General features: G+C 49.0%; 1 protein-coding gene across 4 annotated transcripts in view; it reads left to right on the forward strand.

The window, feature by feature from the left end:
• SLC25A48 (solute carrier family 25 member 48) overlaps positions 1-22,182 on the forward strand; it is a 40,331-nt gene that overhangs the window by 2,290 nt on the left and 15,859 nt on the right. For all 4 annotated transcript variants that reach the window (XM_039836080.1, XM_039836078.1, XM_039836079.1 and 1 more), the window contains exons 2-4: positions 2,340-2,383; positions 6,938-7,009; positions 9,052-9,310. In XM_039836080.1, coding sequence (XP_039692014.1) covers positions 2,340-2,383; positions 6,938-7,009; positions 9,052-9,310 — 375 coding nt within the window. The remainder of the gene's footprint in view (positions 1-2,339; positions 2,384-6,937; positions 7,010-9,051; positions 9,311-22,182) is intronic.

Consider the following 22,182-nt stretch of genomic DNA (forward strand, 5'->3'; position numbering starts at 1 on the left):
TGGTTAGTGAAGTTTTAAGGTCTGGAAACCACTGACCTGATAGTCTGATGTCTTACCTTGCATCTTTGCTTTTACGTGGGTGGGCCAATGAGTGAGCAGGGAGACACTGGTCCAAGGTTGGATCTGGGGTGCTGCCCTGGCCTGAGGGATGCCTTTAGTGAAGGAGGCACTCACTAGGGGGCCAGCAGCTGGGGCCTGAGGACCAGACTCCTTCCTTCCCCTGCTGGGAGGGGTTCTTATGAAGTGAATGCTCCCGCTGCCCACTGCCCATCACCTTTCTTCCTCTGTCCAGTTCTGTGGGAAAGAGGAGCTGAGAGGGCTCTGGAGGTTCCAGACCAAGGAAATGTTTGCTCTGGGATTAGCTGGGTTCTCGACCCCTGTAAATATCTAGTATTTTAGGCCCCCCTCACCTGCTAGCAGAGACCCTCTCTCACCAGTGTGATGGGGAATTTGTCTTAGGAGAATGACTCCTGTTTCAATCTCACAGTCACTACCTTCTGCAACAAGAGCTTCTTAATCCACGTGAACTCAGGGTGGTCTTGCTTCCTGCCAAAATGGTGCAGTCCTTGTGAGTGTGGGTGGATGGGCATTTTTCTGTGCAAAGATCCAGATCATCCATCACTTTTTGGAAGAGGCCCCCCTTTTTTAAAAAATAAAAAAACAATAGCAATAGCATCTTTTTTTGAACGTCCTATAAATACCAGGCTCTCTGATGGTACTTTACATTCATTACTCATTTCATTCTTACAATGGAACCGTAAGGTAGGTGCTAATATTATTCCCACCTACACACGCTAAACATGAGGGGTACAGATGTAACCTGCAGGTAACTGAAAAGTTTCTGAGTTTTTGCTTTTCGCCTTCCTCCCTTTTTTTGAGGTGGAATTCACATAACAAAATTAACCATTTACAGTGTACAATTAGTGACATTTAGTACATTCACAGTGTTGTGCAACCAGCACCTCTGTCTAGTTCCAAAACATTTCCTCATGTCCAAAGAAGTCCCTGGACACGACTTTAAGCAGTCACTCCCATTTCCCCTCCCCCAAGCCCTGGCAACTGCTAATCTGCTCTCTGTCTCTACGGATCCATCTCTATTCTGGATAATTCACATAAATGGAACCATACAATATGTGATCTTTTTTTGTCTGGACTCTTTCATCTACATAATGTTTCCAGCATTCATCCACTCTGTAGCCTGTATCCTTATTTCATTCCTATTTATGTCTAATAATATTCCATTGTATGGATACACCACATTTTATTTATCCATTCACCCAGTGATGGACATCTGGGCTGTCTCCACCTTTTGGCCATTGTGGATTGTGCTGCTATGAACATGCATGTACATGTACTTGTTGGAGTGCTTGTTTTCCTTTCTTTTGGATATATACCTAGGAGTAGAATTGCTGAGTCAGATGGTAATTCTACGTTTAACTTTTTGAGGAACTGCCAAACTGTTTTCCACAGTGGCTATACCATTTTACATTCCCACCAGCAATGTATGAGGGCTCCAATTTCTCCATATCTTCCCCAACACTTGTTATTGTCCTTTTTTGATTTGTTTTGTTTAAATTATAGCCATCCTAGTGGGCGTGATTGGGAGTCTAGTGATTTCGACTTGCATTTCCCTAGTGACTAATGATGTTGAGCACATTTTCATACACTTCCTGGCCATTTGTATATCTTCTTTGGAGAAATGTCTATTCAAGTCCTTTGCCCATATTTTAAAAAAAAATTAAGCCTAAGAGTTCTTTCTATATTCTGGGTACTAGACCCTTACCAAATATATGATTTGCAAATATTTCCCTTCATTCTGTAGGTTGTCTTCACTTTCTTTATAGGATAATTTGATGCACGAAGTTTTAATTTGTTTATGACATTCAATTTATTTTTTCATTTGTTACTTGTGTTTTTGATATCTAAGAATCTTTTGCAAGTCTAAGGTCATGAAGATTTCCCCTATTTTTGTATATGATTTTTATAGTTTTAGTGTTTCCTTTTAGGTCTGGTCTATTTTGAGTTAATTTTTGTACATGATATGAGGTAGGGGGTCTAACTTCATTCTTTTGCACGTGGGTACCCACGTGTCCCAGCATCTTCATCACCCTTTATTGGGGTGCTTTGTTTCTTGAGGCAGATCCCTAGTTTACTTCATTTTCTCTTGCCTTCTTTAATGCCTGAGCCTGTGCCTCACACATTGGGGGTCCTCTCTGGCAACTGGGCATTGACTAAAAAGACGAATATAAGCCTGAGCCCTCTGTCCTGTCCCAAGCACCAGCAGGTGCAAGCCAGGAGTCCAGGGGCTGAGTGACCGAGTATTCTTCTTCAACCTACAGGTGCAGCCAGTGTCATTGTCGGCTACCCTCTGGACATGGTCAAGGTACAGTAGCCATGTTTGTCATTACCTCTTGGAAATGGGCCTGGAGTGAGTCTGCCTCCAGAACTATGCCTGCTGTTTCTGATCCCCAGGGAGCGTCCAGCCCAGGGCAGGCTCTCTGTGCCAGCTCGGGGGATGTGGGGCCAGGAAGCCTGGTTTGGAATGGCTCTACCCTCATCACTTGGCAGTGATTTTGTTTTTGTGAATGTCTCATTTCTGCCTCCAGGTTCTCATGAACTGTGGGGGAGGCGGTCAAGGCACTGGGGAGTGTCTTCCTATAAGTCACTGTGGAACCAAGGAACCAGGAAAGGCTTCAAGTGTGAGGTGGCATCTGAGCCCAAAATTTAAGGTTGGGTTTCGAGTGATTAGAAAAGCTATTTCAGGCACAGAAAACAGCATTGGCGAAAGCACTGAGATGGGGACACGTTGTGATGCCCACTTGAGAAAGGCTGGTATGGCTCCATGCTGACACATCAGGTTTCTGACAGCAGCTGCGGATCCGAATCCAGAAAAGGGAGGTTAGCACTCAATCCTTGGAGGCTGCGGGCGTCGGGGCAGGACTCTGGACCTGGGCAGGGGATGGGACTCCGGAGCCAGCGAAGCCATCGGGCATGGGGTCATTTAAGCTCCTTGTTTTACAGATGTAGAAATTGCCTCAGGTCACATAATAAGTTAAAGCATCAAGGAGTGAGACACTACGAAGAGATAGTCTTTGACTTCACTCCCATCCCTGCCACCTGTCCCCAGTGGTGAGTGGGACTCAGAGCCACACCCTGAGAACATGGCCACAGATAGTGACTTCCAGATCTGCATCTAAAGCTCTGCAGGGATTGCACACCAAGAGAAACCTCAAAGGCCTTTCTCAAGTGGCTGTGGCCATCTCCTTTCTCCCTGTCTTCCTCCCCGAGTAACAGGGGCCCCCTCCTGGGTCATGGCCTAGGCCTGCTCTCCTCTTCACGAAGAAGTCAGCCTACTTGTCTTAAACAGTTGAAGATATATCCTGGCTCTTTGTGCCCCTCATACGGGCCCGGCCTTTTTCTCATACAGCAAATGTATACTGGACACTTTCTCTGTGCAGGCACCGTGGGCATGGCAAGGTGTTGGTGGTGGACAAAGCAAGTGTAACCCCTGCCCCGGGCAGCCTTACAGCCACATTCCTGATGCATGTGACCTTTGTGTCTTCCTGGGACTGCATCTTTCCCTTACCTCCAGCCTGGCCAGGAGCTGGTGGAGCTTGTTGGAGCTACCACTACCTCCTTGCACGGGCAAGTCTGGCCATCCCGGGTCTGGCCATATGTCACCTGAAAAAGCGGGAGCTCTTCTTCTTCACTCTGCCCCAGGAGCCACTGGAGGAAACCCTCCTGATAACTAAAATCCAGTCTCTACTCAGCCCAGGGGTATGTCCCAAGGCCCTTGTTTATTCCCAGAACATCCTCCTTCCTTTCTCCCTTCTGACTGTCATTTTCTCTAGAGTCCTTGTCCACTGAGAAAGAGCTTCGGAGTCAAAATAAACTGGAGTCCAGTCCCAGCCTCCCCACCTACTCTCCTGTGACCAGGGCACAGCACTAACCTCCCTGAGCCTTGATGTCTTTGTTTGTTAAATGGGCAAAGAATACTTCCTAGGGCAGCCGTCATGGAGATCATCACTGTGGCACTGAGGATAGAGCAATGAGCGGGCCATTCACATCCTGATGCACATACGTGCTGGGATGTGTCCGAGGTCCCAGGGCTGGCCCACGGGAGAGTCAAGCTAGAAGGACCTGGGCTGCTGAGTTGGGTCAAAGGTTCCTTCCCCTGCCTGCGGCTGCCTCATCACAGGTGGGAGAGCCAGCCACTGGATGCTTGGTGGCAGTGGAGCCAGGATCAATATTCTCACCTGGCTCCTGGCACAGCTGGTACATTTAGGGTTTAGGCCTGATGCAGTATGACCAGCTTTCTAATCAGGGCTCAGCTGCCTTTAGATCAGCTAGCAAACTGTGAGAGAATAAATTTGCATGATTTTAATCCTTAAGTAATTTGTTACAGCAGCAGCAGGCAACTAATACAGGGAGCTGGCTTTCTTCATCTGTCAAACAGGGCTAGTATCCATGCTACATAGCATTTGAAGGGTTCAGTGAGATAACTTCTATAAGATGTCCTGTGTTTCCCCATGTATACATTTGGTGCACACTAAATGCCAGCTCTTGTTGTAGCTGGAGGTCCTGGAGGCTTGAGCTGTGCTGCTGGCCTTGGTGGCAGCCTCCCAAGTGCTTATTAGCACAGCTGGCAGAACTTTGCTCCCTGGCTTTGAACCTATTCTGTGATCTGGGTGGCGTGCCCTCATGTACCATTTGTTTGAGTGACTTGACCACTCACCCTTCTTAGTGGGAACTTGATCCTTCCTGGGGCTCAGGCATTTTGTGGGTTCACTCCCCAGGGCCAGCTCCAACAGGGCTGGAACCAGCACAGGAGAGTGGCCAGCCTCAGGCCAGCCTTAAATGGGGCAGAGAGAGGCCTGTGCCCTGACCTACCCTGGCCCACACCCATGCCCTGGTTGGGGATGCCGCAGCCCAAGGTAGACCTCTGTGGTTCTGCTTGGCTAGAAGGCCCGAAGGCCCAGTTCTTACCTTGAAGCATCTTCCAGGGCCTCTTCCATACCACCCAGCCCTTCTGGTCCTTGGTGGTTAATTTTTCTCTGTGGCACCTGCCATCTGACACACGTATTTACATGGGAATTGCTTTTTATTGACTGTCTTTTCCAACCCCACTGGGTTTAAGTTCCATGAGGTCAGGGAGTTTGTTTACTGCTGAATTCCTGAAGACCGGAACAGTGGCTGCTGTAAAATAAGAACTCAGTAAAATTGATTAAGGGTTAATAAATACATTTCTCCGATTATGGAAGTAATATTTATAAACAGTGCAATACCATTTATGTATCATACCTATAGGAGCACTACATATTTCCTCTGGTACTCTAGCCATATCAAACTATTTAGATGAATGCCTATAACATGGCTAAACTTTTAGCCATGTTATTCTCTCAGGGGAGAGGACAGGTGAGAGAGAGAGGTGGGCCAAAGGAGACTCTAGCTTTATATGCAATGTTGGCATTTTTTTATTAAGACAATGTAGTCCCATATTAGTTGTCTACTTAAATATTTTAATTACATAAGCTAAAAATGACCAAAGGAATCCCTGCTTACTGTAGAAAGATGGAAAATGAAGAAAAGTTCAATGCAGAAAAACGACCCCTGACTTTTACCTCAGAGGCCATCACTTTTAGGATGTGTGTTCTTCCAGAGTCTTCTCCACTTGTCTACAGATGGAGCTCAGGCTGTGAGCGTGAAGCATTAGCCTGTACCTTGGGCCTTAGCTCCTCTCAGGACCCTGGGTTCGGGAGTGGGAGCAGGCCCCACATTTCCTCCTCTGTGGCTCTCACGGCCCCTTCCTCGCAGGCACGGCATGCCGTGGGTGCTGGGAAACTGTTTTAATGGAGAATTATAGGCTGCACCTCTTAAAAGAAGCGGAACCCTCTGAGAACAGGGTAAAGGGAGCCCTGGGCACGTTGTGGGCTTACTCAGACCCTCTGTGTCCTTGCGATGGCCCTTATCACCAGAGCCAGCCTCTGTTAGAGTACAGCACGCCTTCGCCATCCGGCCCCCTATTCGGCCAGTACAAAGGGGTCATGTGCCAGGGCCCCACTTGGCTCCAGGACAAGAGGGAAGTAGGAGACAGCCCTGCCCTAGGGGAGGCGCCCCCATAAACCCTAAGTAAACAGAAAACAGATGACACCACCGCAACATTTAAGCTCAGACTAAAAGCTGAGCAGCAGCTAGAGTTAGAACCTTCTGAGGAAGGAACAGGGGTGGAGGCAGGAAAGAGCTGATCCTCTGGGGACTGAGCATGTGCCACATGGTGGTACGGAGGTAGGGGGATGGAAGGAATGGCAGGGTGGAGTGAGGCAGGCTCTGTCACTCACCCAGAGCCTCCTGGGCCCTGGTAAAGAGTGTGGAATTTATTCTAAGCTGATAGGAAGCCACCAGAGAACTTTAAACAACACAGAACCAACTCATTGCTGTTTAGAAAAGACCAGTCTAACTTGTGTCAAGGAGTGAGGGGGACGCAGGAGGCCGGCGAGGAGACTAGACCATTGTCCAGGTGAGGGATGAAGGGTTCTGGAGGTGAGAAGAGCAGACCACTCCCAGGGATATCTAGGAGGCAGAGTGATGTACAGAAGGTTGGTCAGATCCATGCGACAGATTACCTTTTCGTACTCACGAGGCAGGGAACATATGTTCCCAAACAAGCATCATTTTTGCTCGACAAACTGGCCTTTGTTCTTCTTTCAGACCAAGAGGGTTTCTGCTGTATTTAGGGAGGTCTGAATGGGACATTGAGGGAGACAGTGCAGGTTGAGGACAGAGGGCCATCCAGGCCGGGACTGAAACCCAGTCTTCCTTCCTGGCTCAGTCTCCTCGGGCCGGTCCTTTCCTACTCCGGCCCTCAGTACTGGCAGCTCAACGTCTTGGGGGCAGTGGGGATGTGAAGCGTCTCACACCTTTGCCTGTTTCTTCTCAGACTCGCCTGCAGGCCGGGGTCGGCTATGGGAACACCTTCAGCTGCATCCGCACCGTGTACAGGAAGGAGAGTGTAAGTGCCCCTCCAGAGGGTGGCTGGATCCATTCCTGCCAGGGCCGCTCACGAAACGGGGCAACCCTCCCTCCTCCCCCCTCCGCCCTCCCCCGCCCCACCCGGGGCCCAGGGGCTGAAGTCCCAGCCCTCCAACCAGCACACTGAGTGGGAGGTCCATTCATTCCTGCTCCTCACCCAATCACTTCACACCATACCTCAAATATTACATGTCACCTAAACTTAATTCTGCCACCTAGTGGGATGTTATTGGGGAGAAAAAAAACTGGAGAAATTCTGAGGAATTTGCAAACACGGTGTGGAAAATTCCTGCAAGAACAAGGTGACCTGTCAGGTTTTCAAAACAGAGTGAGTGGCCAGTAAACTATGTGCCCGCAGACTTCCCTTTATCCGGGTGCCTCAGAGCCAGGAGCTCTGACTCTACGCCCCCAGAGCTGGCTCCTACCACAGGTAGCTTGAGACCACGGACCCAAGGTTTTCCTTTGCAAAGCGGGAAACCTGAGTAATATTTTATAGACGATCTGTCAGGTGCCTTCTTGAGAATTACCGTGTGCTTCAGGAAGACTTCCTAAGGCCTCTTTTTGGGGAATTTAAAATAATTTAAAAAAATAAATTTTAAAATTTAGGATGACGTGATCTGTGGATTTAAAGCATCAGTCAGGTGTTGGCCTTAAGGCAGCCTGAGGCTTTTCTTGAGTCACCAGAAACGTGGCCCCGTCGTGAACCTCTGTCTCTGCCAGGCTCCATGTAGGAAGTGCCCTGGAGCTGGGGAGCTTCCCACCTCCACCTGGCATTTCTCTTCAGACCAAGTGTGTCTTGTGTCAGCGTGTAGTTCTAATACACTGACTGGCTGCTTTAAACTGGGGCGAGCACTGCCAACCTAGTACTAGCTGTTCCAGGGTGATGCGCGATTCCTCAGTAACCCAAAAGGTGGCTGTTGATTCTCCCTAGTTGGCACACATCCCCGCAGTGTCTGCCAGCCAGCCTCCCCGCTCTGCAGTTTCTGTGGGGACTGTGGATATTTTCTGAGACACAGCAGCTCAAGGCTAAGCGATGTTCCAGAGGAATAGCCTGCAGCAGGGTGTGAGTGTGTGTGTGTGTGTGTGTGTGAGAGTGTGTGCGGTGTCCTGCTGCTGGCAAATGGTACACACACACGCAATTCTGGATTAGCGAGTTTGCATGCAGCCTGGAATTTGTATGACAGCCTCTAGTACTTTTTCTACTTTGGCATGGGGCTCATGTGTGCTGCCCTGACTCCTCCAAGGGACTGTGGAATTTTCCGGTTTCAGCAGAATGTCTGTGGTGTTTATTGAGAATGCAGTATGGAAAGGACCCTGACCTCAGCCTCAGCACCCTCTCCTCAGCCTCCTGTGTCCTGTGTATGTGCAGCAGCCTCTTTGTGCTATCCTTCCAGGAACTCTACCCTCCACCTCTCCTCCCAAGAGACACCCATGCTCAGGGACACCCATCTATAGGCTGGCCCAAGTGCCCCTGAGGGGCGTGGGTCCCCTCCTTATCCCCTCACCACAAGTTAGCACGTCTCATTTTAATTACTCGTCGGTTTGTCTGTCCAGGTTCCCTGCTCCCCTTCCCTGCCCCAACTGTGAGCTCTGTGAGAATGTTTCTTATTGTTGTCCCTGGGGCTGGGCACACGGCAAGTGGCCAGAGAGTGCTTTTGTTGGAGTGGCAAGTGAGGAGGGCGTGCGTGGTGCTTGGTAAGCCCACTTACTCACTAGGGCTCCACAGGCTCCCCTTGGCCAGAGCACTGACGCCCCAGAGGCAGATGTGGGTTCCAGGCCCAGGACCCACCGCTCAGCCCATAAGTTTGTGCAGAAGCCGGTTGCTCCTCAAAGCAGGAATGATCTCTCCCACTCCCGTCTCTCCTATCACATCAGCCTCCTCTCTTATCCTGGCACCTTGGTTTACTTTTGCGCTGTCTCCCCGCCTGCCCGCGGGCAGCAGGAGGGCAGCGTGGGGAGCTTGGCGCCTGGCGGCAGTCAGGCCCTGGCACTCACGCTTCCTCCCCCGGGGTTTCCCCACAGGTTTTCGGCTTCTTCAAGGGCATGTCCTTCCCCCTGGCCAGCATCGCAGTTTATAACTCGGTGGTGTTTGGGGTCTTCAGTAACACACAGAGGTTCCTCAGCCGGCACCAGTGCACGGAGCCCGAGACCGATCCGCCCCACACGCTGCCAGACCTGCTTCTGGCCAGCATGGTGGCTGGCGTGGTCTCTGTCGGGCTAGGCGCACCTGTGGACCTCGTCAAGATCCGGCTGCAGATGCAAACACAGCCATTTCGGGAAGGTAAGAGGCCAGGGGAGGGTGCCTAGGCCTGGGCCCCATGACCCTCTCCTGGTTTGCAGGGTCTGGGGTGTGGTTGTGAACATCCTTTGTATTGAGCAAGGCATCTACGTGGTCACGTAATCGTCTGTGATTATTGTTACTTCATCTAGAATATTGACTCTCATTGATTAGGTACTTCCCGGGCACCTGCTAAGAGCTTTGCATATGTCCTCTTAATTCGTCCTTACAACCATTCTGTGAGATAGAAGCTGTCACTATTTCCAGAGTTGGAAATTGAGACTCCCAGAGATTCAGATACTAATTCAGGACACACAGTCAGTGACCAGTGAGTGAGGACCAGCTCCCTAATTTGCAGAACCCAGTGAAAAATGAAAATGTGGAATCCATGTTCAAAAATTATTAAGCATTTTAAAAGGGCAACAGCAGAGCATTAAACAAGTGTGGGCAGGACTCAAAGCCACACCTGGCCCACGTACCAGGGAGTGCGGCCACCGAGGCCTCACACCTGGACTGCTGGGTCCCAGGGGCGTGGAGGGGCCCCATCCTCTCCTTGCCCTTGACACCCCAATTGCAGCTCCATTTCTTGGTGTGCTATGCAGCACCCCCGCACCCCAAGCTACACCTGTCTTTTCCTCCTTGCTGGGAAGGAGGTTTCTGTGTCTCCTCCTGGGAATGGTTCTGATGAAGGAGGAGCAAAGGAACCAGAAGGGACTTCTTGTGCAGAGTAGAAAGTGCCAGCTCTAGAAGGATGAGCTGGGGGTCTTAGTAGACAAATTTCGGCACCTTGGAGTTTGGTTCTTGGCTCTAATGTCACTGTCTCCTCGAGGAAGATCCGGCCCCTCCCTGGGCCTCAGTTTCCTTTTCCGTAGAGAAAGGGCTGGATCCAAGGTGCTTTCAGTCACCTCAGAGATCCCGTCGGGGCTAACAGCTCTTGTGGATAAGACCCCTCTCTCTGGCAGCCTTCTGCGTGTGACCCTTCTGTCTCCAGAGGCCGAGTCAGCTGTGCCCTGCAGCTGGAGCCCTGAGAGCTCACTCAGGAGCATCCCAGCCCAGCACCTCAACTCAGCCTGCACTTTCTGCCCGGCATGGGAGGGTGTCCAGGACAGGCCTGCACGTGCTCTGAGAGTGATGCTGATGCTTCCCGCTGGGGCATGAGGAGAGCCTGGGACCCTGAGGAGGTGGGGCACACCTGCAGGACACTCAGTGCCCCAGGGCCCATGGTCACGGTCAGCATGAGGGGAAGTACAAGACAACAAATGGGCTGGCTCATCCAGAGGGTCACAGAGCATAGCCCCATGGGGCCCCCCAGGGAGATACAGAGCAGGGGTGTCCCCACTTCCATCCACTAGACACACTGTGTCACGTCTTGCTACAATTTAGTTTGATGAAAGGACTGTACCTCTGAGAAATGTTTGAGGCTTGCTGATCTGGTCCTATCCTAGAGGCAAAACAAAGACATAGAAGAATGAAGGGCATCGTGAGCAGGTTTAGAACCCGGGAGTCCGGGCCCCCAGGCTGGCTTTCTGCTCTGTCCTGTCTCCTTCAGAAAAGCTTGTGTTAGTCCTTGGTATAGGACTAAAACTCTTTGGGAACCAGTTGTTAGAAGAGGCTCAGTGATGAGGCTCCTCAGCTTTTGGGGGCAACCCTGCTGCCTTCCCAACCGGGGCTCCTTGTTTCTGGAAGGGGAGGAAATAGGGGCAGGTGCACATATATGTGGGGGGGTGCAGGGGTGCATAGCCAGCCCGGACACCAGGGGAGATGATTCTCCAATAATGCCTTCCTTCAGGAAGCTTGGGATATTTCAAGGCAAATTAATTGGCGAGCTTTCTTGACAGTGTTTGGTTCCATCCTCTGTCCTGCCCTCACCTACCCGCACCTGTCCTGTGGAGGGTACTAGAATGGGGGCTGACTTGGCAGGCCAAAGTCTGAGCTACAGGGGTCTAGAAGCCTCTGGAGACTGGAGGAAAGTTGAGGGGCAGCCAGCTAAAAGCCAAAGCCAAGAAAGGCCCCAAAGCTGGGTATGCAGGACCCTCAATTTTAGGGAGCTGAGCAGCCACCGTTAGCAGCTGCCACAGTTGTTAAGTGCTCACTGTGGGCCTGACACTGTGTTAAGTGCTGGATGCTCACCATCTCATTCGATGCCCATCATGACAGTGTGAGGCCGGTATGACGGCTGGCCCTGTTCATTTACCTAACACGCAAGTTCTGCACCTGCTGTATGCCAGGCACGGGGTTAGGTGATGGGGATACAGCGGTGAGCAACAAACTGTACTGTCCCTCTTGGAATGTTCTGTCCAGCAGACAGGCAGACAGGAATTGGGCCACTTTAAACATGGTGGGTGGGAGGGGGTGGGACGGGCTCTCAGGCAGGCTGGGGGGTCAGGAAGGGCTTCGGAGCGGTGGTGGGAGGGTTGGAAGGAGTGTCTAGAGTTCAGGACCATACACACCTGATCAGGGCAGCACTGAGTGTCACCCATGCCTGCTTGCCCAGGGCAGAGCCCATCTGGGGTGGGACTCTCCAGAACTGCCCATCCAGGAAGTCTGGACCCTTCTAGAGCCTTGCCCCCTGTATAAGCCCTCTGAGCAGTGAGAATACGGGGACCTGTGTGCCCTCCCTGTGCCTCTCCACCACAGGAGGCGTCGACAGCATCTCAGGAGGGATGTGATCCCCTGACCCCTGGGGGACGAGGATCCTGCCCGGGACCTCAGGTTATCAGTTCATCCACGTGCCAGAAGAAACCAGTTTTCGTAACAAAACCCTTTGAGGCGGCAACAGAAAATGCGCCTGTTTGTTCTGTCCTTCCCCATGTAGCAAAAACTGGCTTTTTGGGAGCTCAGGAAAGGCTCTTAATAAGAGGCCAAGGAGGGTCCTGCAGGCAAATATTTCTCAGCCCCACAAAGCTCTAAGTCATTAGCTCCTGGTCACAGGGCTTAGTGTTAGCACAAAGACTAAGCCAGTTTACCGAGTGGGTGGAGAGAAGGTAGAAATTAAGATCGGAGCGTCCTCCTCAGGTGTGCCCCTCAAGCCGCTGGTCTGGGCTCAGCCAGACCTGTCACAGCAGTGGGGGCTGAGATGCCAGTATTTACTGAGCCCTTAAGTGCCAGGCACTGTGCTGAGAGCTTTGTGTGTGTTTAATCTTCACAACAACCCAATTCCTAGACAATTACAGAGGGGAGACTGAGGCACAGAGAGGTTCCATACCTGCCTGAGGTCACTCCCCTAGTGGGAGGTGGTGCTGGGATGCGGACCCAGGCAGCCTGACTCTGAGCCCACTGGTGCTGTTTCTGCTTCTGCCCCCAGGATTTTGTAGAACCTGAGGCTACGGCAACTCTGGTAACATCTGGGCCTTTGCACAAAACCAGCTTCAAACTTTAGGGAGGGATGGGGGCTGGGAGCCTGTCTCCAAAATGACATTGTTCAACTAATAGGCACAGCTCATGGGTTCCGGGGGTGGGTCTGAGTTCTGTGGCTTTGGCAGCTCCTTCACACATGGTCCACTCTTCCTGACCCCCGACGCCTGATCGAAAGAAGAGCTTTGGTGGCTTCAGATGCTGGGCAGGATCGGCTACTGGGGACAGAGCAGGGGAGGCAGGCTGTATGTCTCCAGACTGCACTTTCTGCTGGGAACCTTTTTAGAATATGAGGAAGGATGTGGTTTCTTTTTACTTGTTCTTCAGGAACTTTCTAGGACAGAGGCAGAAAACTCAGGCTCACTGGGACCAGGGAGGTAACAGAAGTGAGCAGAGGTGCCTGGAAAATGTACCTTCTTCTACTCTTTTGACACACACAACCCTCCTGGCCTATGTTTCATTTTTCCTCTTTTCACTGAAACAGTAACACAGAACATATTTCACCTTCCACATCATTCTGCTGTTAGAAAAGCAGCAGTCCAAGCACATGCGTCAGCTTTGGTGCCTGGGAGGCAGCTGGGAGTGGTGGGCCCACGTCCTATCTGAGGGGCTGGCTCTGACTCTGCTCCAGCTGACTGTTGCCACGTGGCCTGGATCTTCTGATTTTTAAAAAAAGACAGAAAGCAAGATTTTTCTGTGGGGTCTTTCAATTGGAAATTGTCAGATAATTCAATTAAAAACAAAGCCAAACACAACCGAACCAGCATAACACTGTGCAGCCCAAAGCACGGTGTGGCCTGGACGGCGTTGCGTCGGGGCTGGCTGCAAGCTTGTGGTCTCTGCTCAGGGTCAGGCCCACTCTGTGTGGTGACTGGGCTGAGGTAGGCACTTCCGGGCAGACTTGAGCTGGGCTTGTGGGATTGCTTCTGGCTGTGGCTTTCCTCCAGAATTGCCAGTTCACTTCCTGAGCGGTGACAGTGAGCCGTCAGCCAGAAGCCGGGTGCCAGAAGCCTCTGGCTTTTCTGCTCTGGAATATTGACAGGTAGACTGGCAGGTCAAGGTAAGACCTCACCTGATCTGGTTGGGGGATTTGCAAATGTAAAGTCAGTGAGTTCATCCTGATTATCTGTTCATGGTGATCCATAGTTGAAAATGTACAAAATATGGAACACTGTCTATAGAGGGAGAAAATGCCCATCCACCAAGATACAGTCGCTGTTAACACATTAACATTTTTCCTTTTCTATGTACATGGATTAAATATTTTAGGAGATTGTACTTATATAGAGAGTTTCATATCCTGTTTCTAACTCAACATAATAGAAACATTTTTGTTATTAAAATAGCATATAAAATAATGTTATAGATGGATAATACTTGTAAAAGATGTACAGTATTCCATCAAATACACATGTGCACACACATACATTCAGAGGGATGATATAGTGTTGTAAGAATTCAGTTTCTAGAGTTAGACTACCTGCTTCTAATCCTACCTCTACCAGTGTCAAGAAACTTTGGACAAACCTAACATGACCAAGCCTCAGTTTACTCATCTGCAAAGCAGATATAGCAGTAGTAGCAACTTCATACTTGGGATGGCACGGGATGATGAATTACACGTGAAGATCTTAGCACAATGTCTGGCACATTGAAAATGCAGAATCGATGTTAGCTATAATGTTAGTAAAGTTTTTATTTAACAATCATCCTAGTAATGAACATTTAGGTTGTTTACAGTTTTCCTCTTTTAAAAATAGTGCTGCGATTAGCAGATTTGTTCATAAAGAGTTGTCTTCATTTAGAATTATTTCCCTAAATGTGTGGGCTCTTTGACTCATGAGTGGGTAAAAGGCTATGGTCATTTTTCAAATTCTTGCTACATATTATGAGAGTGTTATGCAGAAGGGTTTTGCTCAATTACATTGAGAGTTGCTGAAGTTTAGAGGGAATTTCCATTTGAAATGGCTGTTATGCCCCATATAAACTCTTCCACCTTAACTGACGTTTTCTCCTGGGGCCTCTGCCACTTGGCAAACAAGGAAAAGCTGATCTTGGGTTCAGTCAGACATGACCTCGATAGTAAGGCACCTGTGAAGAAACCCTCCCTTGCGAAGTCATCATCACCCTTTGCATAGGCTCAAGCCCCACTTGGTACTGTGCTGGGCCTGAGCTGGAAGGTGGGGCTGTGGTCCTTCTGCCACCTGGGTCAAGACACATCCTGGAGACGGATGGACAAGGACACTCACTCCTCCCCCATCTGGGAGCTTTCAGGTTCGTGATTTCATTAAGAGCTTAATTACTGTACTTGTCACAATACCCTCAGTACCACCAGAGGGCAGAGTTGGGGGATTCGAGGAGGACGGGGAAATTAACTCTGTGCTGGCCCCGCTGGAGGCACAGGGCTGACTGTCACACCTGTGTCATTTCACTCTTTGACTCATTTATTCACAAGCATTCCCTGAGCCCTGTTCTAAGCCAAGCAGAACCGGTAAATCGCTGTGATCGGACCACAGCCCCTGCCTTCTGGGAGCACACAGACTGGTGAGCAGTCAGATGTGTGGAATGAGAAGGGCACGTGGGGGGCTCTGGAACCTCAGAGTCTGGCTGTGCCGACCAGGAAGGCTCTGGAGAGGAAGTGACTGTTGACCGGGTCTTTGAATACTGGCTATGATTTGCAGATGGGGTTGTGGGGATGGAAAAGCATTTCAGACTGAGGAACTGTGTAGGGAAAGAGTCAGTGGCAGGAAAGGCAGGCAGGTCGCAGGACTGGGGAGCGGTTAGCTTAGTGGGGACATGCAACGCAGGGAGGGGACAATGCGGGTGAGTTGTGAAGAGCGTGGCCCTCTTAGCTGAGGATGGGCTTACGTACTATTCAACAGGTAGTGAAGCATCCTGGACACCAGAATGACCCAAGCAGAGCGTGTGGTAGGAAGGCGGATCGCGTTTTCAGAAGGGGTGGAAAGGGTGGGACTAGCAGAGGTAGGCTGCTTGATTTGGAGGCTGCTGTCACAGACTAGGTAAGAGGCCAGGAACATCTGACATAGGGCCGTGGGCTTGGAAAGGGAGAGAATTATATACTGAGGCGGCATCCGTGTTGTAAAACAGGCCAAGAAGGAGAGAAGAAATGTCAAAAATGACCCAGGATTTCTAAGTTGGGTGACTGTGGGGGAGGGGGAACCTCCCTCACAGGAAATTAAATGGCAGATGGAGTATGTGACACAGTACTTGGCATGGAGGAGGTGATCGATATATGCTTAGTATTGCTGCTGCTGCTGCTTGGGACCTGGCTAGAGGGACAGGCTTAAGTGAGAACATGATGGATTTGGTTTGGCTCATATTGTGTGAGGTGCCTGTGGGACTGCAGCTGGAATATTGGAGCTAGAGGTACAAACAGGGGAGTGACAGACATAGAGGTGACAATCGAAGGCATGACATCAGATGTAAATACCAAGGCGAGCTGGAAAAAGAAGAGGGTGGACATCAGTAAGAAACTGTGAAAAGTTTGGGAAGGAGCAGAGAGCTATGATGACACTAACAGATGTAGTTAACAATTTTTGAGCCCGTACAATGTGCACTGTGCTAACACATGCTGCATGATTAAATCATCATAACTCTATGAACTAGGCATGCCATTCTCTTTTTTTACAGGTGGGGAAACTGAGGCTCGGCTTATGTGAGTTTTCTATGCTCAGTCAACTGTTACACAGTGGGGCAGGGCATTGCCCACACCATCCGACTCTACCACCCCTGGAAACAGGGTCCTGAGAGACTCGTGTCACCAAAGTAGGGGGCAAGAAAGTGAAGAAGGGAGCATTACTGAAGTTGGGGTGGCACTGGGGACAAACAGGTGGAGAAGGAAAAGGTTTTCTTTTCCATGTTGGGAGAGGAGAAGGAAAGAGACAATTCCGAGAGAATTTTGAGGGCAAGAGGAAGGAAGTTGAGGGAGTTTGCCTCAGAAGGCCTGGCTCTACCATGTTCAAGATAACCTGAATATAATAAAGGGGACGGAGTGTGGCCAGGATTTGAGAAGGAAAAGGTCCTAATTTCTGGACATGCCAAGAGGAGACAAGCTGGGCTGGATGGTAGCAGCAGAGAGGTTAGCTGAGGGGTGGATCTGGGCAGGAGAGATAATCGACTGTGCACCAGGACGCAGAGCCCATTTGAGCCCAAGACTCTGCATGCTGACGAACGGAGTGAAACCATTTCTCCAGTTTCCCTGAATCTTCAGAAATGTCTGGGAAGATCACAGGCCCTTGGTATATCAGTTGGTCTCTTCGGCAGCACAGTTTTATTACCATAAAGATGTTTGACTGCCATGAAAAATACTCTTCCCCAGGCAGGCTGGACTTGGGGAGGAGCAGCCTTCTAATACAATGGATTTTCTGTGATTTTCATAGTGCAAGGCAGGAAAGATTGATGTGAAGTTCCCTGAAGGGAAGCCTAAGTGGCAAGGCAGGAACCCTTGGAATGTTAGAAGGAGTACAAAAAACTAGAGATAAGCCAGAACCACGCAGCCTGGGCCTTCTTCTCAAGTAGCCTGTAGGCTGCCAATAGGAAGTAAGGGCTGGAGCAATGGTAGCCCCTAAGAAGAGAGAGGAGGTTTGTGGAGAGGCCAGGAATATAACCACGTAGTTCAAGAGGAATCCTTGAATTCTGAACATTTTGACTGTCTTTTTCACACTGTGATCTCACATAGCTACCAGAGATTAATGAAGGTGCGCGCAACATAACACACCATTATGCAAGTTATGTGCATTGGTGATACATCCGTTTGTTCTTTGAATCAATTGAAAAGAGCAAGTATTGTCCTGATTCCTGGACCTAACACCGGTATCGGTAGTTCTTGGCCCCGTGTGGGCATTCCCAATCACTTACGCACAAGTAGGCTTGGCAGCAGGCCACAGCTGCCAGAGTTTGGCAGTTCCCGTGCTTCCGGAATCCGGGGTCACAAAAGGACAGGGTAGTAAAATTAGGAATGATAACTATTTACCTCTGGTAAAGTACATTCACACAACCTGCATTTTAGTAAAGTGCATTTGCCGACATTCTCACTTAGTTTTCACAAAAGCCAAATGGGATAGACAGGTCACTGATTCTTCCCCTTTCATAGATGATAAGGAAGCTGAGGCCCAGTGTGGATGAGTGCTTTGCACTGGGATGTACAGCAGATAACACTGAACAGCAGAGTAAATCCCGGCTGTTCCTAATCCAGGCCTCTCTACTCAACCATGTGCACACCGTGGACCCTTCAGATCATGAGGAAACTTCTGGAGTCGTTAGAAACAGGAATCGGGCAAGTTTCCCAGTTGGTAATATCCTGGGGAAGTGAAGTGAGGAGTTACACCAGCCTGCTCAAACCCAGACCATTGAGGTTGCACCCAGCCTGTCTACTGGAGATGTACGAGCCTGTCGCTGGATGCTTCTGTAGCATTCTAGACCAGTGTGGTAGCTGTGACCATGATGTGGGAGTTTCTTTTAATATCCACAGCTCTGGCACAAGTACTAGCAAGGCCAGGCTTGGATGAATGCTGAGCATGAGAGGTGAACCTTTAGGGGATCTGCCTGATCAGATAGATGCTCGAGAGTTCACTGAATGGATGTGGAAGCACGTGTGGGCCACAGTGTCAGACGCAAAGCCATAGTGCTCTGGGCCACGCCATAGTGTATGACTCCTGTCGTTAGGAAATTCATCGTATCAATTAGGGCAAAACAACAGGCTCAGAAAACAGCAGCTACCAGGATAAACCATAATAGGGGTAGAGCCTGTGGCATGGGCCTGGGGTTCCCAGCTTCTTCTAAGAGTTCCTATAAAATATATAAAATATTGGTCTACCCATAGAACAACAGCTGCCCTTCCAGTGTCTGTGGATTAAGAAAACTTATATGACAAGAAGCTACTGGTTATTTGTATATTTAAGTAAAAATTTTTGTGCTCCCCACTGTAGCGTCTATACATATGAGAAAAACAATGGCCATAGTGCATGGGTGAGGTATTTTAGGAGTTCTCTCAATCTGTAGTGCTTACGGATTTATGTGTTTGTTGAAATAACTCTGTGTTTGCAACTTCTATTTGAGAGCCCACCGGCCGAGACGTACCTGAACACAGAACACTGGTAAACCTGCACGTCACTGAGTGGACCAGTGGGCCTCCTTCGTAGGTGGCCGATTTGTTGAGAATTTTCTACAGAAAGCAGCCTCTGTGTTTCTACCCCATCCCCGGTATATGCACATGCAGGGGCGGCTGGGTGGTGCTTCCTTTCCAGAGAGTGACCAGGCCTTTGTGTTCCTGAGGGCTGGGCCCTCCTTACGTCAGGAAATCAATGGCCAGCCATCGTGTTTCAGGGAGCATCCCCGTTTCTGAGGTCCTCGCCACTGAAGAAATTGAACAGCTTTGTCTGAGAAAGGGAAAGAAATGAAACTTCTTCACGTTCGTGTCTGCAAAGGGCACAGTAGCATGCTGTGGCTTGGTCCCTGGGTTCTGAGAAGAGGGGCAGTGGTGGCAAATCTGTAGGGACCTTGGCCTGCATCTGGCCCGGTTCTGCCCCTCTGAGGTAGGAGGACCCCCCAAGGGGTGGTTGCATGGGTACCTGTTAGGACCGACCGAACCTGGAAGGCCCTGCCCTCTGCAGAGCCTCCTTCAAAAGATCTTCCGGGCCCAGGAAGGAGGCGAGCAAGGCACTGGCCACTCCAGAGCAGCAGAGCCGGCCACAGCATGTGGTCTAAGGACAGGGACCACACTGGACAAGGTGTGGGGGGATCAGGTAGAGGGAGTCTCTTTAGAATTTTGAAGGCTTTCCTCCACGTCAAAGGGAAAATTAGGAGCAGGTAGGGGCCAATTTCATTGACTTGGAACATCCCGCCAGCCTTGGTGTAGGTCTTAATAAATTTGGGAAAAGAAAACCACAGGCATTCTGAGTGTTCGAAGTATGTAATCGATACCTGTCGTTGTAAAAGATAATAGGTTCTTGATTTAGAGAGCACAGCAAAACCCAGTCTCAGTGGCAAAGCACTCATGGTAAGAAATCAAAATTTGATTGATAATCTTATCCTCCTTTTAAAACAAAAATTCTAATTAGAGAAACTAAATACATTTTACACCAGAAGAAAAACCCAGTGCGAGTCCCCTCACGTGCACGTGTACACCCCCAAGCCCCAGTCCTGAAGGCTCAGGAACAACGCTCTGAAAGTCAGTGGTTCAGTGTGAGCGGAGTCCAGCAGGTCCCCTAATAATGTCGTTTTGTTCAATATTGTTTCATTGTAACGAAACAATGTTGATTCCCAGCAGGGGCCACCATCTGTGTGGAGTTTGCAGATCTCCCCTGTCTGTATGGGTTCTCTGGGGCTCCGATTTCCTCCCACATCCTAAAAATGTGCACATGAGGTGAGCTTGCCAGTCTACACTGTCCCAGTCTGAGTGAGTGGTTCTGTGATGGAAGAGCATCTTGTCCTTGATGGGTTCCCGCTTTATGCCCTGAGCTACTGGGACAGGCTCTGACCATCTATGACCCTAAACTGGAATAAGCAGCCTACCAAATAATTCTCTTATTTTCTATTAATTTTTTTTCAATGTATCTATAGCTTACATTTATTTTAATGTTTAATATTAGAAGTGTTTGGTTCTTCATTTAGAAGTTTGGTGATGTTTTTGTGACCAGAAATATGCCATAGGCACTTAACTTTTGTTTATATCAATTAGCCTATGGGAAAACTGGTTTTGTTACAGGTCGTTCTGCTTCAAGTCACAACTTTGCAAGAACCTATCTATGACGTTAGTGAGGGCTCACTGTGCTAATCCAGCACCTCGCCTTGTTCCTCAAGGTCTTTGCACAAATGACCTGCAAGTCCATGGATTTCAGCTGTGCATATTTCCAAGTACTGTTTGCCAGAAACCTCTCAAATCAGTTTTTAGGGATCACCAAAATTTGTTTTTCACAAGCTAAAACTGGTCCACTGCTAGAGTGACCAAGAACTCCAATTCAGTGCTTTCCCAAGTCCAGCTGCTGAGACTCCAGGCCACATCCCTCAGGGCCATGCCTCCCCAGCTAAGCCACAGAGCCTCTTGCGGTCTGTGCAACTGATAGGAATTTCTGCTGTTTTTTGCTCTGTGGTCCCATATGAATCATCCGTACCACTATTGCTAATGCAGATGAGCCCGTAACAACCATCGTCTAAGAAAGATTTGCTTCTCATTGAGTGATACATCACTGATGTCCCAGAGTTCTTTTACCTTGAAAAGCAGGAGAGAGTAGGTAGGCTAGGAATCTTTGCTCTGCCTAAGTGGGCTGTGATCAAAACAGTTTGTTTCAAGTATAAGATGTCCTTTTCTCAGTAGGGTGTGGTAACACAGGTCATGCAATTGTCAGAACTCACCAACTACAAACTTAAGAGCTGCACCTTTTTTTGTTGACTATAAGTTATACCTCAATGTAAAAAAGCAAAGAAACAAACTAAAAATCAGATATAGGAGGCCAGAGAAGGAGAAGACCAGGTGTTCTTGAGAGTGATTGATCATGGGAAGAGAGGTGAGACAGGGAGCAGGTCTGGCCAAGGATGCATAACCTCAACGTAATTACAAGGAAACACAAACAAACCCCAAATGAGGAAAATCCGTTTACAGGAAGGATGTAGGAAGGCTCTGGATTAAAGGAGGCTAAAGAGACATGACAACTAAATGCAATACCTGATTCGACTGGATCCTACCCTGGGGAGGGAGAGGAATGCTTTAAAGGTCATCATGAGATCAAATGACAACCTGAGTGTAGATAAAAGTATTGTCAATGTAGGTTATGATACTGATAACTGTGCTGTGGTGAGACAATATCCCTATTCTTAGCAAACACATATTGAAGTATTTAGGGATAAAGCGTCATTGTGTATGTAACTCACCCTGAAATAGTTCAGAAAATAAAATTATGTATGTACGTGTGAAAAAAATATGCATATGTGTGCAAAGGAATTCCCTTATTGCTTACTTTGGGGTAAAAAAAAGTATAGCTTTGGTTCTGGTTTGGATCTTGACAAGTTTGGTTCAAGGTTTGCCAAGTGTTTTTCCAACATTGGCACGTTATCAGTCACTGTCCTTCTATCTGTAACTCCTGAAAGCCACATCATACCCATAACTGACTCATGAAAACCTTGATTCCAGATCAGGTCACTGTTACCTGGAGGTGAACAGAGCCCAGGCAGGTTTATGCATGAGGACAGTCGCATCTGCTCAGTTCATTTACGCACACGTGTTTGAGTGAGAACGGGGGTGGAGGGGGAGAGCGCACAGACTAGAACGAATGAAGTAAAATGTTAACCATAGGTGAATCTGGGTAAAGGATATATAATATAAAGGCGTTCTTTGTACAGTTCTTTTTTTTTTGCACTTATTTTGCAAATTCGAAATTATTATTTTATACATTATTATATACTTATTATAAAAAAAACTTTTATGTTGAAGATGAGGGAGTTGAAAGGAGTTCCAAGGGCTTCTCAGCATCAACTTGTGTCTAGAGGGCACTGGCCGCCGATTC

The sequence above is a fragment of the Pteropus medius genome, unplaced genomic scaffold (assembly GCF_902729225.1).
Source record: "Pteropus medius unplaced genomic scaffold, Ma_sr-lr_union100, whole genome shotgun sequence".
NCBI classification, from domain to species: domain Eukaryota; kingdom Metazoa; phylum Chordata; class Mammalia; order Chiroptera; family Pteropodidae; genus Pteropus; species Pteropus medius.